Below are 16,768 nucleotides of genomic sequence, written 5' to 3' on the forward strand. Positions count from 1 at the left end.
CCTTGGATGCTGCCTGACCTGCTGCGCTTTTCCAGCAACACATTTTCAGCTCTGATCTCCAGCATCTGCAGTCCTCGCTTTCTCCTCCCTTTCCCACACGACCAGTAAGGCTTTCACACAAACTAGATTTAAAGCTGGGTAATAAATATTTTAACTTTAACAACAGAATAATACATTGTTTGTGGCATAACATTCCTGCTCTCACAATGAGCATCACCAGCATAGGACATCCACCGCTGTATTTCGAAAGCTCCAGATGGATGCAAATAAACTATTTAAGATCTGAATTTGAAATAATTCGGAGGAGCGCTGGGCATAAGTGGGAATTGCATTGTTCAATCTGCCTTCAATTATGGCATTCAAATCAGTTACTGATTTTTAAGATAAAATGTTGCCACTGAAGTATGGTTCAGGAAGGAGTGTTTTCTTTCGAAGATCTCCAAAGCACAGTACGATTTTGGAGAGGGCTCGCCCTGGAGGGTGTGCCTTCTGTTCCCATGGTTTCTGTAAACTATTCAAGCTGAACCTGATGCTCAAGCCTAAGAACGACACACCGAGGTGAGGTGAGAGAGAGAGCTTCGGAACATTGGTATTACATTTTGTTGATTATTTTGTTAACATTAATGGAACATTTGTTGACCATTATTTGATTCGTTTGTTACTGATACCAGGGAAGCGTTCCTTCCGTTGTTCGGGAATGCCGCGTACCCAGTTGCAGTAGAAACACAGTCGCCTTGAAGAGAATCTCAGTTGTTGTCTAAAGTAATAACAAGTCTGGGAGACAATGCCTAAAGGAAGGAACTGTAATCCGAGCACCCAAAACGATGGAAAATGGGTAGGGAAATTAATGGACTTAATCTTAAAAATCGTAAAATTGATTTATTAATTTTAATTTGATGTTAAGTGGGGGGAATTTTGTTCTTTTATTTCTAACTTACGTTAATTCAAACATTATTACGAAATACCACCATTAATACAACAGTTTTATTAACATCTGGAGCCTACGTTTCTTATATCACAGAATCATAGAAAGATTTAAAAGACAGATTTAAAATGTTTGCAATACGCAAAGTTGCACTAAATATTTGAAAAGGTTATGTACTTCCAAGAAGGAAAGCCAGATACTAAATTGTTGTTTGTGAACCTTTCAACTGTCAAAAGTCATTGTAATGCAGCATGGTTGATTTTTGTTGCTAATACACTGGAGATATTATAAGGAATTGGATAACATTAGGAATAAAAACCGTAAACAAATAAGGATATTATTTCACAAGAGCCATATAACATGATAACCAAAATGATGTCAGTCATACCAGATTCACGTTTCACTGCGTTTTACCTTCCTCAGGCTATATGAGGAATCTCCTCATCCTCTAACCACAGAATAAATTCAATTTAGGCTGACATTGGTTGATCCATTCAGTTTTTCGTTTTGGTTCAGTTCTGGTTTTGGTTGCATACAGTGGAAGAGCTACAAGTCTCTGAGCCATGGAAATAGAATGCAGGAGAGGACTTCTCCTAGGGCAGAAAGAACATTCTTAGTCAAAACTGTCATTTGATGGCTGGTTCTTTCATTTAAAAAAAAACAAGATAATGACTCTTTTGATACCTTCCCAGAAGACAAAACCTAAGCAAAAAATGTATGTAGTTCTGACCTTGTAAGCTTCAGAATATACCCCACTAACTTAGCTTTAGCACATCTAACAAAGCAACTCTTGAGGAATAGGATTTCACCATTGGGTATCTATGCTGTATACCTGCTCAGTTCCTGAACTTGATTACAAATTTAACTGTTACCAGCAGACACTTTATTTTTGTTTCTGCTGACTGCAGCACTCTATGGCAAATGTTATATAATCACATTGGTGACTCTAACATCCACCTGAGAACAATTCATCAAGGGTCAGTGGAGTAGGGATTTATCAGAGGAACTACAGGTGAGAATGACAGATTTGCTTTCATATAGAAACTTTCATGACCAAAATGCTTCACAGCCAATAAAATATTTTGAAATGTAGTCACTGTTGTAATGTAGGAAATGTGGCAGCCTGTGTGTGCACAACAAGCTCCCAGAGAGAAAAAAATCTTGTGATTTAAGCCATGTTGGATACTGAAATTTTATTTCAAGATGGCTAGAATGTTGTCAGATACCTGTGTACATTATTCCATTGTATCATTAACAAATGCCTGTTCTATAGCTGAGAAATTTCTCAAGTTTAAGTTAACAGTTTTTGGAAAATTTTTACCTGGACACTGAATATGAGAACTTACCCATATCTACAGCATTTTATATTTATTATGATTTTCATATAGAGGCACTCAGGTGCTGTTGAAACTCTGCAGATTTAACTTCCTTGTCATTTGAAGGGTATAGGATGGATTGAATCAAATCTTTAGGAAGATAGTGGCAATGCATTTTTAAGTTAAGGTTATGTTTATTATTCCGTACATGAGGAGTTCCTAATATCAAGTGTTGGATTTTCAGTTTGGATTTGAGATCATAAGCTAACCCTGACATCACACCATACACAACAATTATTTTTGGTGAGCCAACAAATTAGTGGGAGACAGTGACGACTGCAAATGCTGGAGATCAGAGTTGAGAGTGTGGTGCTGAAAAATCACAATAGGTCAGGCAACATCTGAGGAGCAGGAGAATCGAAATTTCGGGTGTAAGTCCTGCTCCTCAGATGCTGCCTGACCTGCTGTGCTTTTCCAGCATCAGCAAAGTAGTGGACAGAGGGTACACTCTCCATTCAATTAAGGATAGTAGATGAACACTGGGGCTGGCAATGGGGGACAGGGGATGGAGGACGCGGGTGGGGGGAGTGGAAGTGGAGGTGGTGGCTGCAGATGCCTGTAGAGAGAGAGAGAGAGAGAGAGAGAGAAAGAAAGAGAAACTTTACAACATGTGGCTAAAGATTAGTTTTTTTTTAAAATTGACTTTAAAGCAGCCACGACTGTCAGTCTGTGAACATAGAGGAACAATCCTTACATTTGAAAGTCAGCAGCCACAACAGGTAACCACAAGAGCAGACACATTCCTAGCAAGATGCAGTGTTACCCCCCCAAGCCCGCATCTCCCCATTTCCTTGCCTGCAGGTTGCTTTCTCTCATGGACGATATCTTTGCTTCAGTGAAAGGTCCATCAGCTGCAAGCCTTAATAGTCCATTTAATTACCTCATTTGGCTACCCACCGCAGTTGAGCAGATAGCTGTTCCAACCTAACCAGGCTTATCGAAAATGGCTTACAGGGAATGGTGGCTCCAGAAATCCACCTGCCAGCTAATTGCATGAAATTCAGGCATGCCCACCCCCCTGCTACACCCCCATTGGCCTTTGAAAGTCTAACCACAAATATCTGCTGAGATGATGTAAATTGTATTGTGACCAATTCCTGACAATCTCCCATTGTGGGGATGAGGTCACAGCTGGACAACAGTGGGTCTGTGCTGATTTGAAGTACTTGGGTCTTGGCTCTGCGAATCAATAGTTTAAACTCAGGTAACTTAGGTGCCCTTAAGGAGAAAATTGTATCCTCCATAGGTAAACAACAGAAACTTAGCTTGTATAGATTTTTCAGAACCTTTTTCAAGAAACTCAATTTCAATTAGTAATGAATTTCCAAATAAGTCAGAAAACCCACAAAATAAAATAAAGAAGCAGCTAGCTGGTGCACAAAATGAAACAATTCCTCATTATAGGTGCATTAGATTAATAGAACTTTGCATTTGTCTTCATTTTATCCTAGTGGAGATCACGAGGAGTGCTTCCTTCCCAACTAAATTCTGCAGTTGCAGTTTCAATTTTTGGAAAGCTGTGGGAAAATTTGTTTCCATTCATTTCCCAATAAATTATTGTAAGTCATTCCTTTCCCACCCCAATCCTGTGAAGAAAATCCTATGTATCGAATTTTTGAAGCATCTCTACTCCCTGAAACAAAGACTTCCACTTTTATATGACATTTTAATCAGTGGGTGTGTCAAAGTGTTTTTACAGCCAATGAAATGCATTTTGAAATTGCACAAAGTAAGAAATGTGGCAACTATATTTGTGCTCGGCAAACACTCCAAAACAGCAATGTAATAATAAACAGAAAATCTGATTTTTATGATATTGATTGAGGGATAAATATTGGCCACAGTACTAGATAACTCCACTACTCATCTTCAATGTAAAATGCCTTGCAATCTTTAACATTCACCCAAGCACCCAAACACCTCATTCAAAATGAATGTACCTCAAACAGAGCAGCACTCCTTCATTGAAGTGTCAGATTTAATTAGTTTGCTCAAATGATGAATTGGAACTTGAAGGAAGTGTATGATCAATTTAGCTTTGGTTGACAGTACTGCCCACTTGAAGTCGTCACATGTAGTTGTCATATTTCAGTGAAAACATAACTGATTTGATCAAAATATAGGAGCCAAATTACAAGATTTTCTTGAATGCAAAAAAAGTCTTTCTAAGATTAGTGATTCTGAATTCTGTATATCAATGTTTCTGGATTTGTGAACATGTGCAGTAGAGCTTGTATACTCAGGTACATAGAAGGAACTTTCGGGTGCATGCGCAATTGCAACCACACCAGGTGTCAGTAGACACTGGCTTTAAGAACAGTGAGTTTCAGAGAATTGAGCAAATTGAATGATTTAGTTCATATGGCAGAATAGATACCCAAAGCCACAAAGCAGTGGCATGTTTGTATTTAAATTATGCTGGCTATTTGACATTTTGTAAAACACAAGATTTTTTTTGACTCGATATACTCATTATGGTGCTCGCAATCTGTCAATTATTTTCATCAATTGATTCACCTCACTTATAGGAGAAGGAAATGTTATACTCACATTATCAGGTCCAAAATAAATACGTAATCTAAATTTATTTTTAAACCAATAATCTAACTGATGACACTGACCTTCTATGATCTGAAACTAAGGAGGTCATGCAAAGACATTGTTGTCTTCATATGTAGTCTTCAATTTGTTGCAACCAGCTTTGCTCCCTTCTTTATAACTCTTTCCTCATCAGTGGCAAGAAGCATATTTCTTTTCAGCATGTAGTTGTCACATTTCAATGAAAACGTAATTGATTTGATCAAAATGTAGGAGCCAAATTACAAGATTTTCTTGAATGCAAGAAAGGGGAATTTTATTATTTGCTTCCTGGAAAAGATAATAAAAATGCAACATTACCACACATACACAAACACATATAATCAGGTTAAAGAGAAAGAGGAAGAGTTTCTAGTGCAGACAGAAAGGTATAAGCAATGGTAATTCCAAGTTCTTAGAGTGCTTGAGTTGTGACAATGATCTGAGACCAGACTGTTTAATTTTGGCACATAGCTTCAGCAGTAACAAAATTTTTACGATATCCTTGAGTTTTTCAAATTACATTTTCGTTGGGCACAGTCGAAAAGCATTGTCTTCCATACATTGCTTACAAATCCACTTTTCCTTGGCACTCCTCTACTTCTCAAAATCAGCTGTTATAATATAGTTTAGTGCATATTCTAGATTCTACTTTCTTTGTTTTAGCTGGATGATCTGCACCTCAAAGTGTAAGTTCAAAATGGTGTGAATCAACTGGGAAATATAGAAACAAAAACAGAAACTGCTAGAAAAGCTCAGCAGGTCTGGCAGCATCTGTGGAGAGAAATCAGAGTTAATGTTTCGGGTTGAGTGACCGTCCTTAGAATTTTACAGCATCCTCAGTTCTTTTGCTTTTTATTGGGATATATAGATTTGAATTCAATGCCTTTTATAATTATGTTAATTTTGTCTCAGACTGATCTTGGTTTATTGATGATTTCATGAGCTTGGCTCAACTTTGTCTGGTGACCACAGCAGCAATTTTAGATCAGCATTTAGCCTTTCTAAAATAATTTTTAGTCTTTGAAAGCTTTCAGGTATGACAGTCAGATGATGAAAGTTTAATATTGATAGTTCATTTTCCTATGGTTGTAACAGTATCGAAATAAAAACAGTAACAGCCCACTTATATAGACCACTAGCCCCAGCTGCTGGATGTAAAGTCTTATCCTGTTTCATATTTTGCATACAGAATGTATAGTGCTCAGTTATCAATAGAAGCCTTGCATGTCCATTCTTTCAGTTTAACCATCCAAATGTGCAAGAATTCCGAATCTGTGTAGAGCCTGAATCTACGGCAGATAAATGTATGACAATGCAAAACCAGAATTTTTCTCCAAGCAAGTTAAATGATAAATTACCATCATTGTATGGCGAATATGAGAAGGTAAGGCAATGTGCTATAAAAGTAGATGCACCATTTTTAACACTAAAGTCAATCTACATGAGCAGTTTGTCCTTCTGAAAAGGAATTAAATGTCCATTGTGCCATCAGGAAAGGAGACCACTGCTGGGACTTCGGGTAATTCAAAACTCCTAGATCCCAGTGGAAAGGTATGTCAGAATTTCACCAGGTCTAGTCCAGTAGGCCTCTAGGAAGTGAGGGAATGAGAGTTCGTTTAGGAGTGAAAGAGTGCTGGAACAGTCAGGCAGGGGCAGTGGGGAATCTTTGGCAGTTGCCTCCATTGGGCACAAACAGAAGAGACACTATCTCCACCTGCAACAAGGTTGCGAGTGGAGTGCATGTGATAGGGGGAGGAAGTTCTTAAGTAGCTTTTAATTGTCCACTTAAGGACCTCAGTTGGCCTGCAGGCAGGCTGTCCTGAGCATCCGTGCCAAGGTTAAAATAGAAGTAACAGAGTGCAGGTGATTGGCATGGTGCCGTCCTTGTACCTCAGTTTTTGTTGCCAGACCATTCTAGGGGAGGATATAGAATTCCACCTGATGTTGCTAATATATGTTATGGCAACTGTCAAAGGAGATTATTTGAGGAGACACTTCACCCTATTGTAGTGATTTCTGTCTGCTGCTAATGCATTGCTGCTTTATGCTCAATTTATTAGTTGAGTTTTGAATATAGAACTGATATAATTCATGCAGTTCTGAAAATAAGTCCTTACTATTTGCAGTTCAAATTAAGTGCAAGCAATAAATATGCTAGGTCTTCGACATTGTCACCATTTTTGCTGGTGCAGCAACTGGTTTGGCAAAATAGCAGATTTTTGTATTGTTTTTATATCAAATGGACTGGGTAAGGGTAATTTGAAAATTGGACTTGGCCATCAGTGTTGCCGACAGAGCTAATTCTTTCTGTGAGAAGGCTAACAAATACACTTTACTCACCACAAAATCAGGTTCTTGGCAAGGAAGATACTAGCACTAAATGAACCCTTTCTTCCCAGAATTAATTAATTCAAAAGTTATTTGACAGCTCAGATTTTGAACTTTCCCAAATAAAGTACACTCCGTGCTTGCTTATCTCACTGCTTTCTCCAAATACTGTTCAACATGGAAGAATACTGCTTTATTACCTGAGAGAGAACAGTGGGTGGTAATCAGTGGAAACTTTCTTTGACCTGAAACCATGAAACCTCACAGCTTCCAGAATCAATATTGAGATCTTCCCGAACTACCTCTGTTTGATTGTATTTCAATGTGCCTCTGTCCCTTGTCCTGTTGGTGGAACAATATATATTTAAGATCTTAAATCATTGCACTTATTCATTCTACCTATAAACTTGGTGTTGATTGAATATGGCAACAAGGAACACCAGTAAACCTGAATGCAGTAGGAATTGGAAAATAAACTTTCTATTGGTTGGAGTCAACAAATGGGAAGCTAAGTGCAATACTTTTGGAGTTCTCTTGTCACGGCCCAACCATCTTCAGTTCTTCTTTAATGATCTTCCTTTCATCCTAAGGTCAAAAGTGGTGATGTTTGCTGATGATGGCACTGCATATATTTCTATTCACAATTCTTCAGTTAAGAAAGTAGTGTATACTGGCGTGCAGTACTCAGACTTGAGTTGAGAACCAGGTATAACAACTGAACAACATGAATGTGAGTCTCTCATTTTGCCTCATTAAAATGCGGTTTTATTCCACCTGCCAGATAGAAACTGACCAGTGATAATTCCCGATGTAAAAGTCAAAGCAGGTACTTGGCAACTCCAGTTCATCTCTTGCTCCTCAAGACCTCTATAAAACACTACGAACCATCGTCTCATGGCATGTTTCATGGGCAATAACCATAAGCAACCCCACTTCTCTGAATTTTGGCATTTAATATATACCAGCCTCATTGCACTCTCTGGGCGCATCTCCAATTCACTTATAATGCAATTCTGCACTTCAGTGCTGCTCATTGGAGTACAACAGCATCTTTTTTGGAGATGTGATTGCAAGGATTGTTTGCAAGTAGGGGATGGCACCCAACTGTTAACTTTGACCCGACAAATGGCAAGCAATAGTCGAGTGGTATAGTTACTAGACTAATAATCCAAAGAGCAGGTAATATTTTGGAGCTCCTAGGTTCGAGTCCCACTACTGCAGTTCTGGAATTAGAATTCAATTATTACAAATCTAGTGTTAAAACTCTAATGATAACCATGAAACCATTGTCAATTGTTAAAAAAAAGCACCATTTGGTTCAGTTCTTTAGGAAAAAAAGGAAATTAACCTAGTGTGGCTGACATGTGACTCTAGCACCACAGCAATATGATTTTCTCTTAACTGTCCCCTGAAGTGGTCTAGCAAGTCACTCAGTAGTAACCATCACTAGAAAGTCTAAAAAAAATGAAATTGGACAGATCACTCACAGGTCCTTGTGAAGAAGGGTCATAGGACTCAAACATGATATCTATTATCCCTCAATAAATGCTGCCAGACCTGTTGTGTTTCTCCAGCAAACATGATATCTATTATCCCTCCATAAATGCTGCCAGATCTGCTGTGTTTCTCCAGCAATTTCTATTTTTGTTTGTTTCACATCTCCAGCATCCACACTGGCATCAAGCAACTCCAGCCAAATTGGAGTCAGTGGGAATCAGAGACAACAAACTTTACTTGCTGGAATGATAACTGGCACAAAGGAAGATAGTTGTGGTGACTGGAGGTCAGTCATCTCAGCTCCAGGATATCTCTGCAGGTATTCATGAGGCTAATGTTCAAGACTCAACAATCTTCAGCTGCTTCATCAATTATCTTCCCTGCATCATAAGGTCAGATGCAGGGATGTATGCTGATGATTGCAAAATGTACGCTGCCATTTGGGACTTCACAGACACTGAAGCAATCCATGTACAAATACAACAAGACTTGGACAGTATCCAGGCTTAGACTGACAAGTGGCAAGTAACTTTCATGTCACACAAATGCCAGGTAATCTCCAACAAGAGAGAATTTAACTAACACCTCTCTGACATTCAATGGCTTTGCCATCACTGAATCTTCCACTATCAATATCCTGGGGGTTACCATTGACCAAGAACTGAACAAGACTAGTCATAAAAGTTCTGTGGCTTCAAGAGCAGGTTAGAAGCTAGGAATTCTGCAGCAAGTAAGTTTCCCAAATTTTGTCTGCCACCTACAAGGCATAAGTCAGGAGTGTGATGCAATACTACCCAATTGCCTGGATGAGTGCAGTTTCAATAACACTCAAGAAGCTTGACACAATCTGAAGAAGGGCTTATGCCCGAAATGTCGATTCTCCTGTTCCTTGGATGCTGCCTGACCTGCTGCGCTTTTCCAGCAACACATTTTCAGCTCACTCATTTTATGACAACATTGATGTCACAGCATTTCTGCCTGATCTTGCCTTGCAGTTTGGAACTTCTCCAGAGCTTGAAGGCTCATAGCACTTCTGTGTTGCTTTATCTTTTCACATAGATACAAAGTCAGGCAGTTGGCTTTGTTGTCATCAGTGATCAGTCTAAGCATGGACCTGTTGTTGTATGGGACAGTGCTATGTCAATCATACACCTGCATCATAAGCTAGCAGTGTACATAGCAAACGCATTGCATGCACTTCATCCAAATGGTCATGTTTCAAAGTCTAAGGGGAATAGTCTTTAGTGTACTGTCAGTCAGGGGTCTGAGTACAATAAGTCAATGGCACTGTCTGCCCTCAGTCCAGGAACACATCATTCGGCTGCTTGGAGTAGTCAGGATCAGGGGTACATATCAGTACAGTCTATGAGTGGGCCACTGTCACTAATAGAGGTCAACTGAATGCAAATCAAGAGGGTTATCAGGGAATGCTGCTCTGTTGTGAAGTTGAGAAACTCAATTACGGGGATTGAAGGCAGCAATCTGGGATGCAGAGGGGAGAGGAATGGTGGGAGCCGATAGTGCATCGGATGACACTGAATGCTTTAGGAGGACCTCTTATTCATAGTCACCACCGACATGACCTCAACAAGATTAAACTGTACAGCCAGGGCTCAGGGGATAATGATGAGAACCGCAGATTTGAGGGCTGCAAGGCACAAAGCACAAAGATAATACAAGTTCTCATAGGCTGCATAGGGAAATGGAACTGATTCCTTCTCACCCTGAACTGTAAATATTTGCCAATATGCAATGATGGCTTTCTTAGATGATTTGATATTGGGGCAATTTGGTACTAGTACTCATACAGCGCTTAGAATCTCCTACTGTCTCTTTGCAACATGACTGGTGCTGCATGAATTGAAATAAGATTTTATTGTAAGACTTTCAAGGAGGATCATTCCATAAACATTTTCATCAGAATGCTCTATGTCCCATTATATGGAGGAGTATGCAAATTTGTGATTTATGAGTAATGCGAATGCTGACTGTTCAAAATAGTGAGGACTTGTACTTAGGTTTCTCACACAGGTTCATTGCAATTATGACTGAGAGATCCAGCCATAGCAGGGTTTATTATCACTGTTGTTGTGATGCAATAAAGGCATGAATAAATAGAGAAAGGACAGATGTGACAGCAAGCCCAGGATCAGCAGCAAACTGCAACAGATGCCAAACAGCTTTCACGTGAAGAGGTCACGGCTAAATCTCCCCTCAGTATAAACAGGATAGCCAGAGTCTTCTGTCCTCTGTGTTATTTCCTCTGAATGAGCACAGGTTACAGATATCCCAGGTCACTGTCACAAAGTATGTCAACTGCTGGAACAGGACCTGTGACCTGAAGGTGTTGGTGGCTTAATAGATGACAGCTGCACTCACCTTTACACATTAATTTCTTGCAAGGAGTGACTGAGGCTGATTGTAATCTCTCAGTTATCCTTGCACCAATGCATCAAGTTTATTACCGATGCCACTTGTGCCAGATCTCACCATTTCACTTTGTTTCCCCATGATTTGGTCAGTGTTACAGCCCAAGCAATAAGCTTTGGCATGGTGCAGGCTGTAATAGACTGTATACGAATCACATTGAGAGGCTTAAATCACAACATAGCTAAGTTCATCAGTAGAAAAGGATTCCATTCTATCAACATGCAAGTTACCTATGACTATTGGTATATCCTTAGGACCTGCCATGATGCTTATATTCTGCATTTCTGCTGCAATTGAGGGGCCAGATGCCTTGCATGGACAAAGGGCTGCCCTTTCCAACCATGGTTAATGATCCTGTTAGGCAACCCTGACTGAGAGTGAGTGTCAATACAATGCAGCCCATTCTTTTACCTGTTCCAGTGCATGGATGTGTCTGGGTGGACCTTGCAGTACAATCAAGGTGGAGTCTGCACAACTGAAGCAAGCAAAGAGGAGATGTGCTGGAAGATGATGAACTGGGAGAGTTCCAAGGAAGAAAAGGAGGACATTGAGCAGGAGGAGCATCATTTTCTGTTTGACTGAACACACCAGCTCTATGGATAACAAGCCAGGCAGGATTTAATTGACACTCAGTTCCAGTAGATGAAAGCTGGGTGCAATGATTGTTCATTGATTGCTTGCCTTTAGAGTCACAGAGTCATAGAGATGTGCAGCATGGAAACAGATCCTTTGGTCCAACCTGTTCATGCCGATCAGATATCCCAACCCAATCTAGTCCCACCTGCCAGGACCCAGCTCATATCCCTCTAAACCCTTCCTATGCATGTACCCATCCAGATGCCTTTTAAATATTGCAATCGTACTAGCCTCTACCACTTCCTCTGGCAGCCCATTCCAGGCAGTGCATTTCAGTAACAAAGACAATCCAAGCCATTATATTTTTCAAAAGGAAATTAGGTAAAGAAGTGAAAAGGAACAATGAGAAATAATTCATGAGAACACAAAGAAAATTCGATTTGGATAGTTAAAAGCTGTTTATAAAGCAACAGTGGAACAGCTAACTGTGGTGGGCTTAGTAATGTCCTCCTGAAATTTGTATAAACTTTATTGTTTTGATAAGTATATTGAAAATTGAAACAGTTCAACTAATTTTTGCAATAAATTTTCAGGAAGAAAATAAACAGAAAATTTTCTGTAAGCTTTTTCAAATGTTGGGATGATTTCGAACGTTAATGTAACTTTTAGCTCATTTACAGCAGCCACTAACACGATGAGCAGAGAATTGATACAGAGGTAGATTGGACATTCATCCAACTATTAAGCACCAACAAATTTAATGGCTTTCTGTTCTGAGAAACAAAAGCAGCTTCTGACTCTTTTTTAGTCTTACTTGCTATTGTTGAATAAAAATTGATGTTTTGATCTAGTTGAAGGCTTTCCTGCATGTCCTGGTTCCAAATTGAACAATAATAAAATGTTGGGACATACTGAATGTTTAGGAAAGAGCAGTGCTGAGAAAAAGAAGATTATAAGATGAGATATGGCAAAGGATGTAGGATGTGTGGATTGACTCTGAAACAGCAATAGGTGTCAGTCAGTATAATGAAGTGTGAGATATGTCACCTATATGCCCTGAGAGGTGTTGATTTGTGGTTGCTCAATTGCTATATGCAGAGAGAAGAGGAACTCCAGACTGTCAATGCTTGATGGGGTACATGGCTGACTTCAAAAATCGGGCAATGGCAACAATTCTGGATATGACAGCAGTGGTGACATCCTCCACTTATGTTAAGTGGGAGAATAAGACAAACAATGTTCAGGCTGATCAATTTGTTCAGTAAATTTCCCACCTATTGATGGATATTGGACATCTCTCTTTTTCCCAATGGATCTGCAAAGTAAAAATAACTTGACGAGCAGTATTTAAAATGGTAATGGTTTTCTTTAAAATAACATTGAAACTACCTAGAATTGAATTTTATGATCCTGAATCTGAATGGATCTCCAAGTCTTGTTACAATGGGCCATGAATATCACAAGGAAAAAAGAGACTCTGACTTATAAATTTCTTATGGCCTAATGACATCATAAATTGTTCACAACTAATGATCTATGTTTGTATTGCAATTACTGTCAGTTTGTGGACAAATCTTTCTCTGCAACAAGGCCCCATTGACAGTCATTTTGTTCAGTTCTTCTGTTTTGCAATATTGTTTAAGGGAGTAATGTTGATTAAGATATTTGAAAACCTTCTACTCTTTGAGTAAAGTCATGGGACCTTTAGCAGTCCTCTTTAACATGTAGACAAAGTTTACTATTGCATTCAGAAGAAAATCACAGAATCGCATAAATGTTGCACTGAAGTCTGGGAATATGGCTTAAACTCACAGCCTTCTCATTTGGAAAGCTTTATGAATAGAACTGTATCATTCTCATACAGTTATTAAATATATCTCAATATTTGTTAATTGTTAATTAATATAAATTGTTACAGAATTCTAAAATATTTTATACTTTGTCATAATCTATCACAGAGGAGATTTCCACGCACAACGTATAGTTTGGATCATACACTTAAACCTCTTCCCTTTGTAAGTACCTGAATTTATTGATACTATTGAAGTCATTCAATTTAAGAAACTCTGTCAGATATCAAATGCAATATCGTTGACATTATTTGTGCTTCAATTCAGTGGAATTCAAGTTGTACAAAATAAATGCTAAATTGAATCTCAATGTCTTTCTAAACTTGTGAAGTTTTGGTTAGTTTCTTTTTATAACTGCCAATCATATCACATTCCACTCAGTTTACTACAGGATTTTGTTTCTGTCTGAACTGACTCAGGGCTATGATCTCCATTGTAATTTCATGCGAATGCTAAATTTGACTGCAAGCAGGTTGTTGTGTTCTGTCGATGAGCAGTGTATGGTAATAAGCCAAGACCAGGAGGACATCACATGACTAGCAGCCATGAGGGAAGCAAGAAATTAGCAGGATAGACTAAGAATGTGTAAGGGCATATTGTTCTCAACTGCAAGTTATTAGTTTATATGTTAAGTAAACCTATTTGAGATGTTCAAGTAATTTGAACCTCTGCTACTGAATAAGTTATTATGAGAGTGGTAATTCTGTGTTAAAGAACACATCTCTAGAATAAAACACCCTGAGCAATGGAGGTTGGAGCTTGACATTGATTCCACTGAAACTGAAATCATTAATGCAAATTTTTTTGTTGGTATCAAACTGCTTAAGGCAAATTAAGTCTTATTTGTAGCATATTAAACTCCAGTGCTATTGACTTATGTTAATTTCTACTTAAATCAGCATGGTAGCCTCATTATCCTATCTCATGGCTTCAAAGGCCTCCTGCAGATCCTTCTACTCAGCGTCCTCTTTCCTTTTCCTGGTGGGATTCTTGGCTGTTCTAGTTGTGTCAGTCCTGAAGCGAGCCATACTTGCCTGCAATGAATCAAAACCTGGCAATAATCTTCTTTATTTTTTATACCTAGTGTATCCCAAGCAACTATGTTGTCAGTTGTAAAGCTTGCCATGAAAAATAATTGTTGGATCCTTGAGGAACCCCTGCTCCATTGATCTAGCTAGTTAAGCTATTATCACACCCTATTGTGTGGCACATGAGCGTACTCAAAATGTTCTTCATGGTGGCAAATGGCTTTCACAATCAGAATATTTTTAAGCATCGTTCAAACCATATACCTTGCTGACTTTAGGATGTGACTAGTTTTCATCAGAATCTTCTTTAAATACCTGTCTTTGGAATACAGTCATCTCCAGTTATAAATTAGGCAGGGATTCAGTTGTGATTTAACATGGTAACCCAAAGCTTACAAGGCAGAACATATCTGACAAAAGCCATCACTGCTTGGTCAATGCTTTCTTTTAAAAACACCTCCCATACTGGTTTTTAGATTACTTGTTGTACAAAGCTATTTTGGTGGATACTGTAGTGTTTATGATTATGGTGTGAGCTGTCAAGGCACGCAATGGATGCCAAATAGCAATAATTGGTTACTTTATTGTGACTAATATTAGTAAAAGAGGAACAAAATTAGCTGCTGTCAAAGGAGATGATCCACACCTGCTGATTTCTTTCATTGCTTGTAGCCTTACCACGCACTACACAAGACTATAATATCACTGAATAAACAGCTCAGTTCACCCGGTGATGGCAACTACTTCAGACAAATACTAAACTTTCCGATAGCAAGTGTGAAATAACATTTTATTTCGAATGATTGATTTTGGAACATGTAAATATAATTGCTGGTTTATTTAGAGCAAAATAATACAAAGCAACATTTTTATGCTGTTCTTTACTTTGAGTAATCTTTCTTAATTTCAGCAATGATGTATTTTAAGTTTTATTCCTCTCTTTTCTATGCCATACAGTGCACCCCATATTGAATAGTTTAAGTAAGCAATCTTCTCCTAAGCTATTTGTAATGTCATGTAGTTGATCATTAATGAGTGTACAAGACTATGCTTTGCATCCGCTATTTGAGGCAGTTGTGGTTACTACCCATTTCCATTGATCTAGCCAGGATCAGTATGTCATGAAATAATGGACTTATTTCTAGTTGTCTCGACAGATTTTCAATTTGAATTGTGTGTTATTTTGTCTCTTATAGGACTTGGAACAGAAGAAACCCTCTATAGTAAAACAGACTGCACATACTTTTGAGCTGTGGGATCAAGGAAATCCATCTGAGATGAGTGGTAGATTTGGTTTTACCATATATCAGACATCTTTCCAGGGTAACCAGGAGACAGAACGCCCCTTCTGCAGACGTTTCCCCAAAATTCCTAGCAAAAGATCTAAACTTGCTCAAACTCAGAACCCTACTGAAGTAATGTGGTTTGGGAAAAATAGTTCCCTATATAGAACTCCGCTAGAAATTTTAGGTAATACTCAACGTCCTCTTTATCCTTCTGGGAAGAAGTCCGATCGTATAAAATCTTCCCGAACAAATTGCAAGTAGAGTAGATTTCTACTAGTATTTCTTTGAGTCCTGTACATTTATACTTTAACAGGAAATAAAAATAGATAGATATGTCAGTAAATTATATTTTATATGTTTATTATTAACATGCAGATTCTGAGTGTCTGTTGATTTCCAACCAGTGCAACTGTTCCTTGCAAGTACTCCAAGCATCTTCCACTCCAGCTCTGTCCCCAGTCTTATGTTGAAGAAGCATTTCTCCTGTCATTTCAAACAATGTACAATATCTAGGAACCAGGAATAGGTCATTCAGCCCTTTGATCCTGATCTATGGGCTAACTCCATATGTCTGCTTGGGCCCATATCCTTTGATACCTTTGCTTACTAAAAATGTATCTATATCAGACTTGAATTTATAAATTAAATTAGCATTGAATGCTATTTGAGGAAGAGAGTTCCAAACCTCCACTACTCTTTGTATTGCTTTCTAACATCTCTCCTGAATAGCCTGGTCCTAATTTTTAGACTGTGCCTCCTGATTCTAGAATTTTCAACCAGTGGAAATAGTTTATCTACAACAAATAAACTAAAATTCATCTTTCAGCTCCTCATTTATTCATTTTCCTAACAGATAACACAAAACACACAAGTAGAAAATCAGAAAATAAAA

The 16,768-nt window shown here is 38.5% G+C and overlaps 1 protein-coding gene across 1 annotated transcript in view; it reads left to right on the forward strand.

Moving 5' to 3' along the window:
• Positions 1 to 16,558, forward strand: part of LOC122561148 (testis-expressed protein 36-like) — a 25,713-nt gene extending 9,155 nt beyond the window's left edge. Inside the window, exons 2-5 of the mRNA XM_043712631.1 lie at positions 672 to 835; positions 6,122 to 6,265; positions 13,671 to 13,727; positions 15,787 to 16,558. Of these exons, the coding sequence (XP_043568566.1) occupies positions 785 to 835; positions 6,122 to 6,265; positions 13,671 to 13,727; positions 15,787 to 16,137 (603 nt within the window). The 5' untranslated portion in view covers positions 672 to 784 and the 3' untranslated portion in view covers positions 16,138 to 16,558. The remainder of the gene's footprint in view (positions 1 to 671; positions 836 to 6,121; positions 6,266 to 13,670; positions 13,728 to 15,786) is intronic.
• Positions 16,559 to 16,768: the final 210 nt, after the last annotated feature.

The sequence above is a fragment of the Chiloscyllium plagiosum genome, chromosome 22 (assembly GCF_004010195.1).
Source record: "Chiloscyllium plagiosum isolate BGI_BamShark_2017 chromosome 22, ASM401019v2, whole genome shotgun sequence".
Taxonomy (NCBI): domain Eukaryota; kingdom Metazoa; phylum Chordata; class Chondrichthyes; order Orectolobiformes; family Hemiscylliidae; genus Chiloscyllium; species Chiloscyllium plagiosum.